The sequence below is a fragment of the Muscardinus avellanarius genome (genome assembly GCF_963383645.1).
Source record: "Muscardinus avellanarius genome assembly, chromosome: 1".
NCBI classification, from domain to species: domain Eukaryota; kingdom Metazoa; phylum Chordata; class Mammalia; order Rodentia; family Gliridae; genus Muscardinus; species Muscardinus avellanarius.
The window spans coordinates 7,481,252-7,504,450 of record NC_137786.1 but is presented as its reverse complement, the minus strand read 5'-3'; the positions used below and the strand labels follow the sequence as shown (position 1 = coordinate 7,504,450).

General features: G+C 41.6%; 1 protein-coding gene across 1 annotated transcript in view; it reads left to right on the top strand.

Annotated features, from left to right (window-relative positions):
* SEMA5A (semaphorin 5A) overlaps positions 1–23,199 on the top strand; it is a gene marked incomplete at both ends in the record, with an annotated part of 321,241 nt that overhangs the window by 238,002 nt on the left and 60,040 nt on the right. Inside the window, 3 exons of the mRNA XM_080696129.1 lie at positions 3,550–3,667; positions 13,113–13,294; positions 16,366–16,509. Of these exons, the coding sequence (XP_080552255.1) occupies positions 3,550–3,667; positions 13,113–13,294; positions 16,366–16,509 (444 nt within the window). The remainder of the gene's footprint in view (positions 1–3,549; positions 3,668–13,112; positions 13,295–16,365; positions 16,510–23,199) is intronic.

The following is a 23,199-nucleotide window of genomic DNA, read 5'->3' as shown; positions in this document are numbered from 1 at the left end:
TACCTGAAAGCATGCTCAAAATTACTGATCACCAGAGGTAAGCAAATCAAAACCACAATGCCTTATCTCACCCCAGTTAAGAATGGCTGTTATCAAACAGATCAAAGATAAGTTCTGGCAAGATAGAGAGGAAGGGGAAAGCTTACACATTGCTGATGGAAAGGTAAATCAGTGCTGCCAATATGAAATCAGTACGAAATTGAGATCTTGTGTGAAGAGGCAGCCCTGCTCTCGTATTTATTGTAGTACTGCTCACAATAGCTAAGAAATGGAAAGGGCCTCCGGTCAGTGTTGCACACCTTTAATCCCAGTACTTGGGAGACTGAGACAGAAGAATCCGCTCTTTCAAGGCCAGTCTCAGCAACTTAATGAGACCTAGTTTCAAAATAAACTCAGTAAATTTAAATAGGCTGGGGGGTGTTGCTCAATGGTAGAACCCTCCTAGGTTCAGTCTCTAGTACCAACCCCCCCACACACACACAAAACAAAATAAAAGATGGAAGAAAGAAAATGTATATAGATATGGGATAGATAGATATTTGGAACAATGCAGGTGGGATTGGAGATCATTACATTAAGTAAAAGAAGCCATGTACAGAAAGACAAATAATTTGTGATCTCAGGCCTATGTTAATTTTTTAAGCTCATTTTATAGAAGTTAAGAGTAGAATGGTGCCTTCTAGCAGTTGGAGATATTATAGAGGGAGTGAGGCATGGAAAGATGATGATCAGTGGCATCTAAGTTATAGTTAGAAATGAGTAGTTCTGCACAGTGGGAAGTAATATAGATTACAATAAATTGTAGATATCCAAAACCTGAAAGGAAGAGTTTTGAAAGTATTCACCGTAAACAAAAAATAACTGTTTGAGGAGAGAGATTTGTGTAATCTGATTTAAACATTACACATGGGAGAAATGTATCAAATATCACGTTATCTTTTTAATGGATACAAATTTAAATTTTTAAAAAATCTTCTATAATCAAGACCCGCCTCTGAGTATATTGAACTTTAATCATACTCTCAATAAATATGTCTTCAAAATTAAAGTTTCGTTTATGACTGACATTATTCTCTGAATTCAGATACTTTCAAATACCAGGGCAGTATATAAAATGAAAATAATGTAAAGTTCTTAACAAATTGATGAGAAATTATTGAATATTGACAAATTATACATATGTATATATGGTATACAAAATAATGCCGTGGTATTGTGTACAATAATGAATAGTTGAATCCAGATAAAACGTTTATTAGAAACATTCATCATACAAGGAAAAACATTTTCAAAGTAGAATAAAAAAAGCCAATTTCATGATGGCTACATTAATTGGAAATCCATGAATGGTCTCTTTAAGAGACCTAAATTCCAAAACTAATGATGATTGTTTTTTCTTAGAGTAGAATTTCAAATAAAGATAGAGCTCATCAGAATTATGTCCAAAGTGTAATAATATTTTATGTGAGAGAATTGTGTTTATTTATCTGTGCATGCATGGTATTTTTACTCAGTAGGCTTTGGTTTTTGGGAAGGAGTTTTTGAGTTTTAAGGGGGCTTCTAAGTGATAGGAGTTTTTGAGTTTCATGTGGAATGTTAAGGACGTGCAGAGCCGTCAGGTTAGAGGAAGACAGAGCTGTCATTACAGGCAACTTTGACCAAACAGCTTAAAGCCCTTCCCTCTAACACATGGTCTGGTGCAGGTCTCCAGGTGGCGTTGCAGGAGGGAGCCTAGAGAAAAACCTCTGGGAAGCCTAGAAAAAGTCTGTAGAATTTATTTTGGGGAAGTTTACTTTTACCTAGTCATCCTCTTGCTTTAATAAGAAACATGAAAAGTAATTCAAGCCTATTGAATAGTCTTCTACAGGTAATTTGAAAGTATCCACCAACCGAGTGTGGGATCACACACAGAGGGAACCCCAGTTTATGATCTGGACTGTCATCCTGTCAGGGACATTCTACCTTAGAGCTACACCCCAAACCCATGTTTTATTTTTTTTTTCTTTTGAAATAGGGTTCACTAGGTTACTGCATGCTGACCTGGAACCTGGATCCTCTGTCTCAGTCCCCTAGTACCTTCACTACCATGTGTGGCTAGTTCCTTTATTTTAAACTGGGAGTAGTGCCGACTTTCTATTTTTTTAATTTTATTTTATTTTTAAATAATTTTTATTAGTGCACTGTATTCATACATCATAATGGGATAAAAAATACTTTTGTAGACATACATGCACATATCGCCCAGTCAGCCCCTACCCGATCCCACCCTGTTCCCTCCCCATCCCTCCTTCCCATGCTTGGCTTAGTGGTTGACATCTAGTATTATAGCAATTCAGTGCATATAGTAAAATTGAAAGGATGCCAAAAGGATGCTCATGGCCCCTGAGAAAGATGACATGCAAATTAATGAAGCATTCCATATTTTACATCCACAAATAAAAAAGCTGAGCTCACTCTTTCTAAGAAAAAAATAAAATAAAATTGGAATGAATGGTGTATCTTATTGAAATACTATATTTATAAGGTTGTTTGAGGGCTTGAGTGCTTGATAGAAATCAGGCTTTTAGAACAGTGCTTATGTATGATTACCATATTTGATGGGCTGACTGTGACTATTTTATGCTATTAATATTAAGTACTTATTACTTAGACCACCTCTCTGCCTGGCTGTTTGATAGTAGACCTGTGATTTCTAGTCTATATGGGGTGAACCAGGAGCTTATAATGTTCTCTCTTGCTGGGAGCAGCGTCTTACCTATAGGAAGAGCATGTTATTTCCCTTTCTGTCTCCTCTGTTTTTCATTCCTTGCTAGCACCTCTGTCTATTTTCTTCACCCCCCAGGACCTCCCTTATATTTATAACATGGTGGCCCACATCCTCATCTAATAATCCCCACATTGTATAAAATACTAACCATCTGCCACGTCTGATACAGTATGTTGGGTAGTATAGATCTAACGACATGAAAATACTATTAAATTGAATGTTTTAGTACACCTTAAAGCCACATATGCAGGAGGAAGATGCCCCCGTTTGACTGAATTTGAACTAACTCTACTGAATCATAATAAATATGATTGTGTGATGTCGCTTCTGTTGATGGTGGTGATGATGATGATGGAGATGATGACAGTGAAAATACTGCTACCTGGCTATTGGAGTTGAGCACCTAGATGCCATCCTGGTTTGCCTTACTGTTAACATCATCGTAGGTGTTCAACGAATGGTGCCCGTGATGAAGGAGGTGGTGATGAGGATCATGGTAGAGGTGGTAGTGCTGACAGTGTAACTGTAAAAGGTTTGCGCCTCTGCAAAGTTCTGACTTCAGCTTAGTCCTTGACAACAGACTCTTCCCCCTAGCACCTATAGTCCTCTGTACAATATGACTTGATGATTATATCTATTTCAGCCAAATCAGCAATTTCATATTAATTAGGTTCTGCAAATAGAATACCATTGGTGCTCATATCTTAGATGTGACTGTGCTTGGCTGCAGCAGCGCATATTCTAAGACTGCTGCCTCTGTTGACCCTTTGCTGTGTTTCCAGCTCCTGCATTGGGGCCCAGGACCCTTACTGTGGCTGGGACGTGGTGATGAAGAAGTGCACCAGCCTGGAGGAGAGCCTGAGCATGACACAGTGGGAGCAGAGCATCTCCACCTGCCCGGTAGGTGGCGCCCTCTCCTCCTCCGCAGTGCCGCCCACCAGAGCCCAGCCACTCCCCACATGTCTGAGCTTCTCTGGACTGAAAGAGTTCTTGCAAAGCCAGCCTGAGCTGTCTAAACCCTTTAGCTCTTGGCTTGCAGGAGGGCCCACGGGATGCCGTCACACACATTTTGTCTGCAAATGTCTCGTAAGAAAATTGTGTTAGTTTGCTTATGGGGCATAATATTGTCATTTGATTCTTATATATTTTTTTCTTCCTGCAGTTTGTGGGGACTCTTGTAGTGCTAATAAAATGGGAGCTGGTATACCCAAGCACTTCCCTCGAGGGCTGTAATTCCAGATGGTCATATAAGTAAAGATTTGAAAAGAGTAAACTGAAGAATTTTACTTTGGATATCTGACATAGGCCAGACTTGGGGTGAGGGAAGCCCTGGGAGTAGCAGGGTAATGTGCGTCCCCAGGGTGAATCCTGAGGAATGAGGAGAAAGTCGCCTGATATCATAGCTAGAACCTAAGTCCAGAAGAAACAAATGCCACAGTTTTGTTTGTTCATCTGTTTGTGTCCTAACATGTAGGAACTGATTTTGTTTTATTTTTGCCATTAGAACCCTTCATCCTGAAATTCCAAATTCTTCTTTCCTCACAACAGATGAGCAACAGCTATTGATTCTCATGTATTTGGCAAGTTACAAAGTCGCTTTACCATACAGAGCTCTAGGTCCCCGCCTGTCAGCTTCGGGGTAGCTCTGCAGGACAGGGGGTGGAAGAGAAGCTGTATGTTCAATTGTGCAAACTCCTCATTTTTACCCCAGTATATTAGAATGACCAGAGGCATCCTAAAATTGGGTCTGATGTCTACCAAGGAACCTGACCTTCCCATGCTTTGAAACATGTGGTCATGAGCCAGGTGTGGTGGCACATGCTTGTAATCCCTGCACTTGGAGGCTGAGACAGAAGGATCGCTCAGGTTTGAAGCCAGCCTCAGCTGGCTTAAGGCCCCTGGCTTCCATCCCCAGTACCACGTACCACAGAAAAAGAAAGAAAGAAAGAAAGAAAGAAAGAAAGAAAGAAAGAAAGAAAGAAAGAAAGAAGTCGTGAAGTGTAGAGACCTGTCCTGAGCTGTTGGCATCTTTGGCTCAGTACCACGAGGTCTCTGTTTATAGACGAAAACTTTTCTGCCATACCTCTTGAGTGCTTGTGCTAAGTCCCATCTGGTCACTTTAAGTTCCTCACAGAAGATAAAAAATGTAATGAGTAATATCTAAAATATGGCTCCAAAGTACAGACATGTCCTGCAGAAGAATCATCATTGCTTGTAGGTCTTTGACTTTGCATCTTTAATGGTAAAATAGCAAAGAATAATTGCATTTCTTCTTAAGCAGTAAAGTCGCCACTGTTCTCAGGCCCCTGGTTGTCTGAGTGAATGTCTTACATATGATGATGGGAAATGTATACTCATGCCCTTGGTTTTTAATAGATATATGTGTCTTGGATGCTTCTGCCATGGTGGGGGGGGGGGATGGATCCAGTATTAAAGAAATGACCAGAGTTGTCACCAGAATTACTTCCTGCTCATGAGAAGAGCGTTTCTGTTGACAATTTCTGTCCAAGTCCACATGAACTTGTTATAGTGCTTTAAAAGGAAGATGTGAAGCTGAGCATGTTTGCACACACTTGTAATCCCATTATTTGGGAGGCTGAGACAAGAGGATTGCTGTTTGAGAACAGCCTCAGCTTCTTAGTGAGACTTTGCAACTCAGTGAGACCCTGCTTTAAAATAAAGAATAAAAAACAAGGCTGCGGGTGTAGCTCAGAGATAGAATGCCCCTGGGTTCCATCCCTATTACCAAAAAAAAAAAAAAAAGGTGACTTGCCAGTAATGTCTCTGGAACAGGATCCATTTCTTCTGACACAAAGTGGTTTCATGATGCAAGACCATAGTCCCATCCTCATGCTCAATGCATTTTGCTACATATCAAATATACATTTGACTCACAAAGAAGTCATTAGGTCATTAGTATGCAATAAATGATATCATATTGGGTAAAAGGAAACGGAAACCACATATTTTTTTCTGAATGATACGCATCACCATATAAAAATTTAAAATACTATATTATTACTATAATTACTAGTTGTAACACCAGAATTAGTAGTAGCCATTGTAGCAATCACTACTATTTCAATTATGTATTATTTTAAAAATCATTTAGAAAAATATAAATTAGATGAAAATTATTGATATTTACATAGAGCAGTGTTAGATATTTTTGAAAGTCGTTACAAAATGTAATTTCATTCCATGCTAATTTTTTTACTGAAATGGAGGAAAAATTATTGGCAAACACTACCATATTTCATTATTTCTGATGTGCAGTTGGTTGTGAACTATATATACCATTGCTTGATATGTTGAGATCTGACATCGATTGTAAGATGCTAGCTGATTTCAGACATGATAAAATATCCCTAAAGGAAAAGTCTCCTAATCGGTTATTCCATTTTCTTCCTTTGTTTACGTGTAAGTACATAAACATATCTTCATCTGAAAGGAATCAAACTTTATAAAATGAGGGCATTGAAAGAGATCAAGCATTTTATATCCCATGCAAAAGTGTGTGTTGACTGAAAGAGCTGGCCTGTTATACAGAGTGCAGTCATAGTTGGAGGTATATTGACAGGATGTGTTAACCTCCACCCTCTCCTGTGACCACGTAAATCTTCAAGAACCCAGGACCAATGACAAAGCCCCACTTAAGTTCCCCAAAGGCATCATTTCAACCAGACCTCACACAGTGACTGTGATTGAAGGCTGTCTTAATCTGTTGGTGCCACTGTAACACAACACCTGAGACTAGGTAATTTATAAAGCGTGGAAATTTACTTTCATAGTTCTGGAGACTGGGGAGTCCAAGAGCAAGATACCAGCCTTTGGCCCGATGATGGCTTCTTGCTGTGTTCTCAAAATGGAGGAGGCAGAGGGGCAAGAGAGAATCAGCTCCCTCATGGCCTGATCCCCTCTCAAGGGCTGTCTCCTCAACACTATTGCCACGGTTACACGTGAATCCTGGATGAGACACATTCCATCCACTACACAGGTTAAATATTCTGCTCCCCTGAAAGTCTAAGTTGGAGAGGCACCCCCAAAGAATCCTCCCTAGCATTTTAGGGACTTAAAAAAGATCATTTCCCACTGACAGAGTCTTATTTCAATCGTTTATGGGTTTCTGCAATCCAGGAGACAGGGCAATAGTTTACCAGTATACTGAAGATTATTCTGTTTGCTTATAAAATCATAATTGAAAACATTACTCTCAGTTTATGAGATTTGAAGTATTTGAGTCAAATCTAAATTGACATAACTAGGGTAATAAGAATACAATATATTGTCCTCCGTAGCTTGTAATGTTGTTTAACAAGGGCAGTGTCGACCGAAGAGTCTACTTGAGCTTATTTATGCATGGATACTATCCATGTCCTCAGGGGGATGTGGTTGTGAGTATGCCATTCTATACCGTACGATGAGTGCCTGATCCAAAGTATGTCATTCAATAACTAGCAGAAGACAGAGGCCAGACAGACACCTCAGGGTCTCTCAAAAGCAGCATACTTCTCAGGCCACTCTGTAATTAGCATCTTTGACAGAAGGGGACTCAGCAATGATCATTACCAACGCCCTTATTTAAAGACGGTGCTATAATAACCTGGAGGCTAAAGGGTTTCCCTGAGGCAGTATATCTGCACTGGGAAAGAAGCCAGAACACAGGATTTAAACCCAGTATGTCTGACATTCCCTAATGGGCAGGGTAATACCATCCCCAGCTCTCAACATCTTCCCAAAAGAGTGGCTGATAAGTGGACCAGGAACCCAGCTGTTAGCCCAGATTTTATGGTCAGAGATCCAACAAGACATTATTTCTGAAATCTACTGCCAGAGAAAGCAGAGAGAACACAGGCTAAGGTATGTTTTCAGGATCATGTCAAACAACTTAACAGGGGTTATCTCACTCAGTGTTCACGCTTCCCCACAGGATGGACAATATTTTTTCCAATTAATTGATCTAAGAACAGGGAACTCAGAGGTAGAAAATAAGATGCACCCTACTCACCAGCCCTGCCAGAGGCCACACAGCAGCCCAGCTTAGCTCTCCTAGAAGGTGCTGTATTTGTAATTTATTTGTGGAGATGGCTTTAGAGATGATAAGAAATTGATGTCACAGCACAAGACAAGCCTTCCTGAGGAGCTTTTCCGGTGACCTGTTTTGTTGCAATGTCTACAGAAGGTACAGAAAACTGAAAATAAAGTCGTGCACAGTGCACACATTGTAATCCCAGTACTGAGAGGCTGAGACAAAAAAAAAAAAAGGATCACAGGTTCAAGGCCACCTTACTATCACTTAGGGAGAACCCGTTTCAAAAAAGTGCTGGGGCATAGCTCAGAGGTAGAATGCTTCTGAGCACATGTATCAATGCCATAAAATTAAATTAAATTAAATAAGAAAATACTTTATTATTTAAAAAAATCTAAATAGAAAATCTAGTACTTTAATCACAAGAGAAGAATGGTTGGAGTATGGTGAGAATCTAAAGACAGGTCGAGCACTGAACTCACCAAATACATCTACACCCTTGGTCAGCCGAGAGTTAATTGTTGAAGATGAATGATGACTCGGGTGGAAGATTATAGATCATGATTAACAAAAACTGCATCTTCCTTAGCTGGCACGTGACGATTTATTTTCTAAGTGAATGGAAATTCTCTGTCCCATAATTAGGAGGTAAAATGATGTGAATCTGATCTCTTCAAGACTCTTACTACAGAAGGATCTAAAGAATCACAGGTCAGAATGACCTAGCTGAGATTGCAGGTTCTGCACAAGGCTTATTGGAACCAATTCTTGGGCCTGTTTTTAATTTTAATTTTGTATTGGTAAACTATGATTGTATATAATAGTTCTTGGGTCTTTTACAGCCAGAGTAACTGACCCTCAGTTCTCACATCTGTGAAGTGGGATATGGCAAAGACTCAAGGCTTAATACTGTAAATAATAATGCCTGACACATACTAACCTACAGATAAATGGTGCATGCTGCACTGTGGCTTAATGTTTAATACCAAGAAGTACATAACCCAATTCAAAGTCAGGAAGAAACCACAACTACAGAGAATTTATTCTATGTAGCTTCCTCTCCAGCATTTTTGATACTGGAAGTGAAATACAGGGTCTTGCACATGGTAGGCAAATACTCTACCACTGAGCTGTATCCCCATCCCAAATAGTTTGGTGTTTTTTAAGTCCATTTAAGGAAACTAAGAAAGTATGAAAAAGTACATATTCATGTGAAAAAGCGAAGTTGCTGAACTAACACCATTATTATGGTTATATTGCCTAGAAAGAGTCTTTAAGGTATTCAAAATCAAAGCAAGCTAGTAGCTTAATGAAGTGTAGTGGGTCCCTGCCCGAAGCTCTCAGGATTCTCTGAGGGTTGCAAGTTCCTCTTTCTCCTACAAATAATGGGAACAACTCCAATGGCCCTGGGTTGATGATACCAGTCTTCGAAGTCTTCAGCTTCTCCACTCTGGCCAGACCCCAGGCCACGTTCTGATCTTGCAGAATTACAGTCCCTTTGTGCTCCCACCAAGATGTGCCCCAAGCAGCTCCTGTCTTCATCCACTATCACTCATTTCAAGGTCTTCCTCTTTATTCCTGACATTCTTACCGACTCACCCTTTGCTCCTGTGTCTATTTGGAAGGGGACTGTTACGCCATCTCATGGCCTAACACCCTGTTATCCAGGCCAGACCAAAAGGATAAAAAACAAGGACTGTCTAGTGCAATGATTCTCAGTGGGGCAATTGTGGCTCCAGAGACATCTATCAATGCTTGGAGACATTTTCAGTTGTCATAATTGGGGTGGTATGTTTCTCTCCTCGGGTGAATAGAGACCAGGGATGTCTCATGAGCTCTTGTAGCTACAGACTTCCTGTTACCCAGGGAACTTTCAGAGACTATTTTTGTTTGTTTGTTTTTTGCCTAAGAACCTCTCTCTAATCTATTTTTTTTGTAGTACTGAGGATGAAACTCAGGGGCAATGTACCCCTGAGGTGCACCCCTTGCCCTCTTTTAGTCTTCTTATCTTTTTGAACCTGGGTCTCATTGAGTTGCAAAGGCCCTCTCCAAGTAGCTGAGGCTGTCGGTGAACCATGATCCTCTGGTCTCAGCCTTTCTAATGCTGGGATTATGAGCATGCGCCACCACGCCTGGCTTATTCAACTATTTCTGATAAATATTCAGGATTGGGGTGGGAGGATTCCTACTCACAAGATCATCTCTAAAAGGTACTGCCTTTTGCATCACAGAGAAGTGAGGTGCATTGCAGCAACCAGCTTTCCCAGGGCCACTCAGGGCTGCTGTTTTGTGTGGCTCCTTCCTGTCCTATCTCCTCTCCACAGCTAGGGCCAGACTTCCCGAAGGCCAGATTGTTCAACCTGGTTCCCTTCCTTATGGGCTTACTGTGTAGGGTTCAGCCAGTGGGTGACGGGTAGAAGAGAGCCTGGGGTATCTCTCCCTAGCCCTTCTCAGGTCAGGGATGTACCTCTGGAAGCTCTGTAGGCCAGCCCTGTCCTTCCCTCTCACCTGCAAATTTAGGTAGAGGAAGTTCCAGCCTGGCTGGTGCGGGGGTTTCAGCATCTCTCGCTGGGTCCCTTAAGCATCACCCACTTTTGCAGAGTATCTGATCACATTCCCATCTCAATTCCCTGGATTGTGGGTTCTGTTTCCTGCCAGGGGGATGTCCATTGCAAGTCCTTATTTCATAGATTCTTCAGCTCTGGCACCCCGCCTATATCCTGAGGCTTTTTAAGTTTCAGGCTTCCTTTTCCTGACGCTGGTCATATTTAAGAACCTTCTGGTTCTTTCTTCCAACATTGGGATAAGTCAGTGGCTAGTTCACAGAAAAATGGGCCTCCTGCCAGGGAGGAGGATGCATTTTACATACCATTTTAGGGTCAAGATAATGTGTTAAACTACATGGATGTCAATCCTCCAAGAAACTGCATTATTTGTTTTTTTTATGCTGCTTTGCTTTAAAATTTACTTGTTTTTAATTTCTTTGGGTTTCTGCATCATTTTGGATGAACCGTGACTTATTTTTAAAGTGTATGTGTTTGGGGTGTTAGGAGGGAGAGCCACTTGCTCTATATCGTACACACAGCAGCCCCAGGGCACCCACCCCATGCTCTGAAGTCCCATCTCTCCACAGTTCATCCATTTACCAATAGCTAGCCCAGCAGGAATTTCAGCATGAAACTATCCCAAACAGTGGGAGCTCCCCTTTGTCCTCATAAGGATTTTGTTCCTCCAAGCCAGAAGCCAGTGGCAAAGACTGAGCTCTTTGTCATCCAGACCCTGATCCTATTTGGGGTTGTGCATCATTTGAATGCCAGGAGGGAGGGGCATGGTGCATTGTTTATCAGCTAGGCCAAAATAGACCTCAGTGCTTCTCCTGAGGACAGTGATTCTTTACAGTGTAATGAGCAGTTCTGGGGAACTTTGGCTGTGAAGATAGAGTGCAGCGAGAACAGGAGAACTGTGAAAGCTCCCAATGTATCCATCATCACATCCTGCTCACATTTTCTAGGCCATGCTCATGTTCTGTTCTGGTTGTTAAATTAGGAAGTTTGAAGCCAGCTGTGGTGGCACACACCTGTAATCCAAATACTCTGGAGGCTGAGAGAGGGGATCACAGGTTTCAAACCTGCTTGAGCAACTTGAAGAGACTCGGCAGCTTAGTGAGACTCTCTTTTAAAATTAAAAATACTGTTGAGGGAGGGATGGTAGCTTGGAAGTAAAATGTCCTCAGTTTTAATTTTCAGTAACGAGAGAGAGAGAGAGAGAGAGAGAGAGAGAGAGAGAGAGAGAGAGAGGAGAAGAAGAAGAAGAAGAAGAAGGAGGAGGAGGAGGAGGAGGAGGAGGAGGAGGAGGAGGAGGAGGAGGAGGAGGAGAGATTCTTGCCTCCTCTCAGAGGGGAGAGCTTGTGTTTGGGCAGGGTGACCTAAGGCTCAGTCCCAGGACTCTGAGAAGCTCCTGAGAAGCTCTGTGCATCAGATCTGGCCAGGAGCTAATGAGTCTCCAGTGTCCCTAGCACCCCAGAGCAAATGACCTATGCCAGGGATGCCAGCCCGTGCGTGGCACTATCATGCTGCCCCTGCCTTGCACTCCTCCTCAGTCCTTCATGTCACTCTCCCTGAAGCACCTGCTGCTCTCCCAGTGACAAGGAATGGCCCCTGCTTCCCTCAGCCTCTGGCAGCCCTGTCCCTCCTTTCACCAATCCAGCCACCCTCAGTCTGAGCAGTCCTCACCAGACCCATTGCCTGGTGCCACCTTCAATATCAATCATCACTACAGACCAGGCCACTGCTATCCTCTGCAGACCCCTGGGGTCATCAAAGGCCCCTTTCTTGGCCACCGCAACTCTCTGGTCGGGACCCTCACTGGGCTTTGTGCACTGTAATGGCTGTGCCCCACACCCATCCTCACCAGCTCATGGGTAGCTAGAGGGTAGTCTCTCAAATATGTTTGAGAGAATCAAATGTCAGTTTGATGTGACCTCAGAGCCAGACCAGGTTAAAATAACTATTTCACCAACATTTCAGTTTTGGAAGTGTACACAAGCATGCAACAGATTACGACAGCTATGATTATTTTATGCAGTTCTTGTTCCTTGAATTTTCCACAGTAGGGGAGAATTCTGCCAAAATCTGATTGTCAAGTAACTAGCCTCCTCCCCAATCCCTTCCCTTTCTCCTCATTTCTCACACTTCCTTTCTTTCTCTTCTTTTATTTTCTCCTCCTTTCTTCCTGCTCCTTCTCATCTTCCTCCACCATCTCTTCTTCCTTCGTCATCTCCTCCTTTCTCTTCTTGCCTCCATCACCCTCTTCCCTCATCTCCGCCAATGGTCCCAGCTGCTTTACTTTGAAACATGCGCTCACATATTTCTTGATAATTTTAATTTTTAAAATATTCTAAAGGGAATCTGGTTGTCTTCTGGGATGCCTTTCATTTTTACTGGATTATGTTTCCAGCTTTAACCCTTTCTTTTATCGGTACGCTGATACATCTTAATGGAGTGCAAGATGGTAGAGGCAGTCATGCACACATCACTCAACTGCCGCTCCACTCCCTCCCCCTCCCTCTTTCTCAGGTTTGTGTTAGTGATTGACTTTGATATGTGTGAATGTACATCATGTACATTAGGGAGTTTCCCTCTTTCCCTCTCCCATCCCCTCAGCTAGGTCTCGTTTGCTCATCTGTAGTTTCTCATTTTTTGTCTAGAGTTCCTCCTGTGACTCTTTCCTCCCTAGAACCTGCATATTAAGGAAAGCATCTGATTTTTTACTTTTTGTGACTAATTTCTGACACTGTTACTCCTATCTGTTTCCTAGACCAGGAATCTCACTGTGGACGGGCACTTCGGCCCATGGTCTTCGTGGACACCCTGTACGCACACGGATGGCAGCGCCGTGGGATCCTGCCTCTGTAGGTCCCGTTCCTGTGACAGCCCGGCCCCACGGTGCGGCGGCTGGCAGTGCCAGGGACCCAGCGTGGAGATCACCAACTGTTCCAGGTGCGGCCCTCAGGGTGTTCTCGGACACAGTCCTGGATCCAACTCAGATGATCCAGGAGTTTGGGATATCAGTCCTAATACACAGCTTCCCTTTTCTAGACAAAAGTAGTAAAAAGGCAAGGACACAGGCCACTTAAAAATGTCACGATGTGCTGATGTGGTAGCGCATGCCTGCCATCCCAATACTTGAGAAGATGAGACAGGAGGAATAGCAAAGGTTGGATGCCAACCTCAGCAATATAGTGATACTCTCAGCAACACAGACCATGTTTCAAAACAAAAAAATGTAGGGGTGGGGATATAACTCAAGAGGTAGAATGACCATGGATTTAATCTCAGGTAACACACACAAAAAAGAAAGAAAAAGAGAGAAAGAAGGAAGGAAGGCAGACAGGCAGGCAGGCAGGCAGGCAGGCAAATAAAATAGCATGCTCTATATAAGAAAAATTTGAAATATAAATCAGTTATAAATCTAATCTTGTTCACATGTTCATCTTTATATTAGAAAATATATTCCTAATTGACACAATACAATTGACTTGTTTGAGGGGAATTACTTAAGAATTTATTTCTGGAAAATGCTAGTAGCTCCTGCTACTAGAATATAACGCCATGTTTGTTAGGTAAAAGTAGCCAAGCCCTTGGTCCGAGGTATCTGCTCTGCCTGGTGGCATGCCAGAGCTCAGCGCCCAGCTTGGCTCACATCAGGACCTGGCTGACCAGGAGAATACTTCAGACCCTGTGATCTACTGAGTAGGTTCCCTCTTCCATTTGCTATTCTGCTGCTGTTAGACTGGTTTTTTCTTTAATTTTTGCAAGTTTCCTCACTTTTCCTCCTTCCTCACCCCTGGAGAACTCGGATCAAAAGCTTCAGAGAAGCCTCAAACCTACAGTCCTATCTCAGCCTCCTAAGTATTAGGATCACAAGTGTGCACCGCCATGCCCAACGTACACGGAATACTTTCTGTACAACTAGGTGGTTTTCATCAATGTCTGAAAGAAACTTTATAAAAGCTACCAACCTGTTATTGTTTGGGGGTAACAATAAGTAGCTTCTACTCTTTTATTTAATTGCAAAAGGACTATCTAGTGCATTCCTGAGACTTGTTTAATGACAAGTTCTTAATTCCTTTCTAGTCAGAGAGCCATTCTCTAACATCTGCAGTAAAGCCAGCGATTGCTTTAATATTTTAAAAAGTCAAATAAGCGAGCCAGTTTTAGTGATGTTTTAAATGCACAGTGGATTGCCGTATGTTTAGACTTAAAATGTTTGCCTTATGCACTAACTCAGTCATCAAAATATCCCATCTGCCAAGATATGATCGCGTCGTGCTAGTGTTTGGGTTGCTTTCCAGGGTATCTGCCTCCAAGCAGCAGTTAGAGGTATAGAAACCGCAATATAATAAACACACAATTGCATTCATTTATTTTCTCACTTATTGTATCTTCTACTACACACGTGCATGTATTTACTTACTACTCTATATACAACAGATTTTTTATATTGCAAGGAAAGTATATGATAAAATTTCATGTTTGTTAAGAGGTTTAGGGAACTTAAGAATCCCCATAGATTTTGAAACTTAGGTTTTCTGCATTATGTAACATTTTTCAGAATTAAAGAGACTTTGAAAGTAAAAGTGACATGTCATTGATGCTGAAGTTGCTATGTGGGTTTCTGAAATTTTTTATTAATTACTTGAATAATTTGTAAGATTAGAGGTAGAAGAGTATAAGACACTAGCTAGTTATTTTAAGAGAAATATGAGACATATTTATTTAAATTTTCACAAAACAACTTTATTATAATATAAATAAATCTATCACTCTGTATTTTATTTAGATCCCTGTTAGGTTTCAGTAAATGAAGTGGGGAAAATTTAAGTAAACTAAAAATTTTCTTAGAAGAATTTTCCTATAAATTATTTTTAAAGCTATATATTACAATTTTTATTTACACCTGCATCATCAATGGCATCATGGTTGACTTTCACGTTTTTAAAGAAATTTATAAATTAAAAGTGAGAATTAATGCGAGTGGAACTTTTTCAAAGGAAATACAAAATACATGGATGAGGGCAGCCAATACCCAGGCAGACCATACATGATTACAGAAGTGGAAAAACTTCCACAAGCAGGAGACCATCTAGAGGGAGTTTGGACCCTGCATTTCAGAGAGATCGTAACACCCCAAATCCTTACTATTTATTTTTTAGGAGTAGATAAAACTGCCAAAGGAACATTGTGAATTATTGTCTGGATACAGGATTTGTAAAGAATATAATACCCCCCAAAATCCTCTTGCTGACAATAGTGGTTTATAGAATAAAACACTTTTATAGAATTTCTTCTTTCAATTTATACTGTTATATATCTATGGTATTATATATGTATAATATCGTTAATAGGTATTTATTTATGCTATGTGCATGCTTCATTTATGCTCTCCAAGTCACTGTCAACTTTTAAGAATCTAAATTAAATATTCCTCCATAATTTTTATTGAAAGCTTGCTTGAAAACTTGCATGGCAGTCCTCATTATCAACAGGAGTGGTATCAAGACAGCAGCTGGCTTTCGCTGATTTTCTAGCTCTACAAGGAAGTGCTGTGCATAGTTTTTGAAGATTCTTTAGTTCAGAGGTATACTTCACATAGAGTATAATGGGTGCAAAGCCAGTCAAATCAAATCCTTTTGAAGGTAAAAATGACGTTGGAGGAGTTAGGAATACATTTCTAATTGCTTTGTGGTAACGTAACATTATATATGTTTTAGATTTTATGATTGAAGTTCCTTCATAATTGCTAGTATAGCCTATTTAAAATGATTTATTGTGCACTAAAAATTGCACTCTCACATTCTCTGTCTGGGCTCTATAATCAGACACCAGGGGGAGCGAACTCAGCCACTGAGGGTCACATGGCCCTACCCATCCATTCCCATGGCTGGTGTTTCCTCTTTCGGGGGCACACGATCAGACGATGGGGACTCGGGGAGTGTGCGTCTGCAGTGTTCAGGGCTTGAACACTGAGCCAGTTTCACCTTTAACTTGGTAACACTTGGCTCCCCCAGGAACGGAGGCTGGACCCCCTGGACGTCGTGGTCACCTTGCAGCACCACCTGTGGGATCGGCTTCCAGGTGCGCCAGAGGTCCTGCAGCAACCCCACCCCCAGGCACGGGGGCCGGGTGTGCGTGGGACAGAACCGCGAGGAAAGGTACGGGCCCTCTCCATCCCCCACCGCCGCCATCCTCACGCTCACTCTCATTCCAGTGTGACTGGTCTCGGTTTGGGATCCAGCTTAGCTTTTTTGTGGCATTCCTCTCGGTGCAGCCAGATCGTCCTCTTTTTCTGCATCCTTTATGGAGATCAAGCCTCCTGTTCTCATCTTGGCTCCTGCGTGGTGCAGGCCTGGTTCAGTTGGCTCAGCTGAGCTATCCTCAAGGTACTGGAGACCAAGGCACTTCTGGGCTCCTGGGGACTCAGAAAATGAGTCACTGAAGAAATGGTGCTCTTGAGAGATTTCAACTATGCCAGTCCCCAGAGCTCCGATTCCCAGGGGCCCTACGAAGGTCAGGTCCAGGGGCTACTGGGTAAGTAAGCCAGGCTTCCATCCGAGCTAAATGAAGCAGTCAAGCGCAAGGGGAAGCATACTCGTGGTTTGGTTGTACTTATACTCACACCCTACTCTATTCACAGATGCCCTCACTGAGCTGCAGCAGGCCCCAATATAGGATCCTCGCTCATGTGAATTTTAACTTCTCAGCACATCATGGTGACATTCCAGCTTAGTCTTGGACTTCACAATTTGTTTCTTCATGTACAATTAGATGTTCGGTTTGGGCCTCCATACTGACAGTTGTGATCATTGAGAATTTTCTGCCTATTTAATGTGTATTCCAGTTTGTCACAATTGGGAGAGAATCCAAGCCGGTGGGTTACACAGGACTTTTAGGATTCTTTTCTGCTCTATTGATGTCGACCTACTGAGTAGCTTTCAGTGCCTTTGAATGAAAAGGTATTTGGCTTATTCTTCATGGCATGCGTTCAGTGGAGTGCCTTGTAAAAGTATCCTGTGCAGTTAACAAGTGACGCAATTAGTAATTAATCATATAAGCAAAGCCAGCAGACTTACCATACAGACAGTTTTCTATTAGGTATTTATTGCAACCTGAAATCAACTAGGAAGAACTATTCCTGTTTTTTATTTCCTTATTGTGTCTTTCCCTTACCAAGTACGATTTCGTTCTTTTTGACAAGAGGGAAAGGAAGATGCCTTTTATACATAAGGTCTGTCCTGTTTGAAGGAGTCTCCGGAGAGTCTTGTGCAAGTCTGTTATTTTCCATCTAACACTAGCTGATCAGTGGGGAATCTTATTGTGGAAAAATTGTCTCTCTGCTATTTCCAAATCTAGTAAGATTTAAAACAGGTTGGAAGTTTTGAGTGCCATAAGTTGTCACATAATGTAACTCATGTGGGCAGAGTCACTTTGGTCCATGCAAGGGCCTCCCTGAACAGGAGATGCCAGAGTCTAACATGCTCAGCTTGAGAACAGCGAGGGAAGACTGAGCCGCAGGAAGACACTGCTCACTTCTGTGGCTAAACCACATGTGTGTCCTTTTTCCATGTAGGAATAATCATAAAACCGCATTAAGGAAAAAATTTAAAAAAGAGATGGCTAGTGTGTGTAAGAGATCCAAACTCAAATTGTTTCTACTTACAGAAGACATATTCATTAGAGCTAGAGGAGTATTTGCTTTGTGGTGGAATATTTGAATTATATTCCATTTTGGAACAAGGATTATTTTCAATATTTTGTTGGTGTATTTTAATTATACAGTATAATGAGGTTCAAAGTGCTATAAGCATACGTGCACAGCACTTAGCATGTTTCCCAACAGACCTTACTTCTCTCCTCCTCCCTCTCCAGACATGCTAAGAAGATTGGTATGCCGGGCGTGGTGGCACATGCTTGTAATCCCAGTGCTTGGGAGGCAGAGACAGGAGGATCATGCAGGTTCGAAGCCAGCCGGGCACGCTGGTTTAGGAGACCCTGTTTCCAAATAAAAATGTAAAAATAGGTCTGGGAGTGTAGCCTGGAGGTAGAAGGGCTTCCAGGAACCCCAGGACCACCACAAAAAAATTAAAAAAGAGAGACCCTGTTTCCAAATAAAATATAAAATAGGTCTGGGATTGTAGCCCGGAGGTAGAAGGGCTTCCAGGAACCCCAGTACCACCAAAAAAAAAAAGAAGAAGAAGAAGAAGGAGAAGGAGAAGGAGAAGGAGAAGGAGAAGGAGAAGAAGAAGAAGAAGAAGAAGAAGAAGAAGAAGAAGAAGAAGAAGAAGAAGAAGATTGGTACTTGGTACTGATGCCATCAGGGATGGACATAACAGTATTTGAGCTGTCTTCTTCATCAATTCTCCTTTTCCTTCTCTTCATCTCTCTCCTCCAGTCCCCTTCCCTTCCTCTACTTGTCTCTTTATTTATCTTCCTTTTTTTTAAATTTTCTCTCTAGCTTCCACCTAGAAGAGAATATATATGCCCTTGGAATTCTGAGACTGGCTAATCTCACTTAGCATAATATTCCCTAGTTCCGTCCATTTTCTCACAAATAACATCATTTTGTTCTTCTTTACGAAAGAAAAATTCCATTTGCATATGTGTGTGTGTGTGTGTGTATGTGTGTGTATATGTATATGTGTAAATATATACATAAAATGTAATTTTTTATCTACTCATCTGTTGAAAGACACTTCGGTTGGCTCCCTATTTTGGCTCTTGTGAATCATGCTGCTATAAACACAGACATGCATGTATCACTATCGTATTCAGACTTTATTTTTTTGGAACGATACTCAGGAGTGATAGAGCTGTGTCATATGTTGGTTCCATTTCTAGTTTTTTGAGGAATCTCCATACTGATCTGCATAGTGGTTGTAAATATAAGTCATAAACAGATGGATTATAACAGGGACTATATAAGATTTTTTATGAAATTAAAGCCTCTTTATTGAATAGCCAGACTTTCTAAGGGCGTTACCAGGAGATTTGCAAGAAACCACGTACCTGGTGGATGCTGGTCTTTATAAGGAAAAGTTCTTATATATATTCGGCCATGTTATGTAGAATGTCTCGCCACTTAAATAATATGTCAAAGGAAAGAAAAAAAATCCTGACTCTAAGAGTGGAAATATTTGAGAATCAGGTTAAAGGAGACCATGATCTCCATGAGAAGCTACAAATTCTGACTCACCATATGAAATTATTATCTTTATTTAAATACTATCAAACTTAAATCCTGGGTGGCCATAAGTGAACAAAACATTTCTCCCTAAAATGTCCATAAGCTTTTGTTAGGATTATTCTTACTGTCTTTGTGATAAAATCTCTAGCACAAACAAAAATCATGGAAATGTCCAGGGTCCTTATTTTTGAAATAACAGACACAGAAAATGCCTCATTTAATTTTATACCTGTGCTTCAACCTGTGTGGACACTTTGGATGTTGTGGAGTCAAAAGAACTGAGTGGAAGCAAAAATCCCCAAAGAGGCCATCAAGCAGGTGGTGATGTGGCCAAAGTGCCAAGGTGACTATTTATATTAGTTTTCTCCTGTTTTTTTTTTTTTTTTTTAAATAGCTTCACAAGCTAGGAGGACACACATCTATTATGTCATAGTCTCCAAGGGTCAAGTGTTCCTACACAATTGACCCGGGTCCTCTGCTCCAGGCTGCATCAGAACCTTCAGTTTCTAGATGGGAGCCTTCCCAGTCTGCTCTCTTGGTTCCTAAGATCCAGCTGGGAAGAGAGTTTTCTCACAAGATGGGCTTTACAGTCTCCCATGACATAATCATGAGAGGACACATGCTTGCTCTGCCATATTCTCTTGGTTGGAAGTCCAGACCCTAACCACACTCAAGAGGAGAGAATTACATAGAGTGTGAACATCAGAGCTAGGGATCAGGGGGTCCTTTTAGAGTCCGCCTGCTTCAAATGATTCTCTTTTTCCCCATTATTCATGCCCTCCATGTACAAAATGTCTTTCATCTATTTCTGAGGCTACCCAAAGTCTTATAGATGATTTTCCCCAACATACCCAAGCTCAGAATCTTACCATTAAAATCAGGCTCAGACCAGCATGATGCTCCTTGGATGTGGTACCACTGATCTGTCAACCTCTGAAACCAAAGAGCATAGTGGCCTGCCACCAACACACTTAGTGTACAGAGTTGGCCATGCCAAAAAAAAAATAATAATAATAACAGTTATAGAGACAGTCCTCTTCAAAAGGGGAGAAATGGAGATGATGAAGGAATTGATGTGCTATAGGAATCCTAGAATCCAGCCAGGCAACCCTGGGAGCTGCTTGATGAAGGTCTGGGCCTAGTGCCACGTGGTTCTTGGCTCTGCCTTTCAGGCTCTCAGGCCACGTCCTGGCCTTCCCTTCTTTTACAGAAAGGTTCATGTACTGCAGCTGAACACTTCCATCTGTGTGCCAGCCAGATATCCTCATTCCTCACAGCCTTTCCTTCACACATTCTCTGCCCTTTCAATCCTAACTGCTGGTGTCTTTGCTAAAATTACCTTCTGAAGAATGCTACTTATGTGTCTTCCATAGACTTCTCTGGGGTTCCTCCACTAACAGAAGCCACACTCATGGATCTTCTTGAGCTAGCCCTTCTCTACCTTAGAGCCCCGTCCAGGCAGCTGAGACAACCACCTCCAGCCTATGAGTGGCCCTCTGTGTGCCTGAGAGGAGCCCTGAGCCACGCCCTGGCTCCTGAACTCTGGAGACGCCCTATGGACAACTACGTGCAGCTCCGATTCTTTGATCTCACTGATTTCAACAAGAAATTGCACAGTCACACTCCTGGCTTTTTACTCTATGACCATGTTTGCCAGCAGCACTTAGAAGCTACTTCTTAACTTTAGCAGATTTTACCATCAGAAGAAGATTTCTAAAAATCCCGTAGCCTGGTTCCTTTTTTTTTAATTGCCCATTCCTCAATTTTTCTCTTGATGCCAATGTTCTATTGTCCTTGTTTACCTTTCTTCTCTGGAGCCTGGTGCTGTGAGGGAAGATGGTGTCAGCGCGGCTCTGCTACCGCCACATTGCCGGCTTGATTGCTTTTCTGGTCTCTGGTTGTTCTTCTAGTCTTTTTTTCTCTGTCCCTTGTGTTTACATTTTTAATTTCTCTGTTGCTAGTGTTTTCTGGCTATGAAAAGTGCTGATTTTGTGGCAATAGAGATCGAGTCTTAGCAGGACTCGTAAATGCCGCTTTTCTCCCTCTATTGTGAATAGTGTCATCATGAACATGGGCATGAGGCTATCTGTTCAAGCTTCTTTTTTAGCTCTCATGGGTATATATCTAGGAGTGGAATTGCCAGGCCATAAATTAACTCAGTGTTTAGCTTTTCTGGGGACTGTAAGACTGCTTTTCACTGTGGTTTTGCCATTTTCATCCCCACCAGCCATGTACGAGAGATTTAATGGCTCCACATTTTCACCAATATCTACTATTTTCCAGCTTTTTGATTGTAGCCTCATAGTAGGTATGGAAAATTGTTATGTCATGGTGACTTTATATGAATTTTCTCTAAAAACTGAATGATGTTGAATATCTTCTACTTTGCTTATTGCATTTCTTATTTGAAGAAGTATCTATTCAAGTCTTTTGCCTATTTTTCTAATTCCTATTTTGTTGTTATATTTTAGCTTTTCATTCTGCTTCCTTCTAAACCCTCATTGGCAGTGTCCTCAAAGTCCACATTTCTCCTAGTCCTCGGCATGGCATGATCTAGCTTTCCTCTACCATGTTCCTGAAAATGTTCCCTTCTGCCCACTCCCTGGTCCTAAAGGTACTTTCACAGGTTTAGGTATTTCTTACATGAGAGCACCATATTTTATGGCATCAAAATCCATTTTAGTTGGAGTTACAGAACAATATTACCACACACATGGCTGTTTAAAGCACAACTTGTTTATTTTCTTGTGTTTTCTGTGGGTTTGTGGTCTGGACACAGCTCACCTGGTTCTTGGCTGTCAGCTGTCACAAGTCTGCAGTAAAGGTGTTTGCCACTTCTGTCCCCTGAGAAGAATCTGCTTCCTTCCTGGACCAGACCCTTGTTGGCACCCTTGGTGTCCTTGTGGGCCGTCAGACTGAGGGCCTCGCTGACCATTCCCCTGAGGCCAACCTGGGTCCTTCACACCTAAGCTTTCCTTGCTTTATCCTTTGCCTCCTCAAAGCCAATGAAGAAGCGTTTCCTTGAAAGAAAGGCAATATAATTTTATGTGACATAGTCACAGATCCTGTCATCTTTGATAAATTCCGTTGGTTAAAAGTAAGTGACAAGTCTCACCCATAGATTACATAAGGTGTGAATACCAGAAGGTGGGGGCATGGGGCCACATTAGAGTCTGTCCAAAATTAAGGATCCCAATGGGAATTTTTATATTATTTTTTGTCTTTATGGGTATGCTTGCTTCACCATGTAATGAGCCAATGTGACATTCTGTGCAAGTTATTACTCTCTTTTGATGTGTTGTCTTAAATACAACGATGGTCTTAATGTATATACAGTTTCGTGTGTGTGAGTGTGCTGTCTGTCTGTCTGTCTGTTACTGGTGATAGAACCTGGAGGAATTCTAACAATAAGCTACACCCCTGACCCAATTTTATTTTTTATTTTGATATAGAGAGGGTCTCACAGGGTTGATGAGAGTCTAACTACTTGCTAAGCTATCCTTAAACCTGCAATCCTCTTGTCTCAGCCTCCCAAGTACTGAGATTACAAACATACACCACTATGCCCAGCTGTAGTTTCTTAATATATGTACAGTTTTCCAGGTTAAATGAGGGATTCAATGATGCTAGAATAGCCCAATACAGCTATGATTACTTAGGA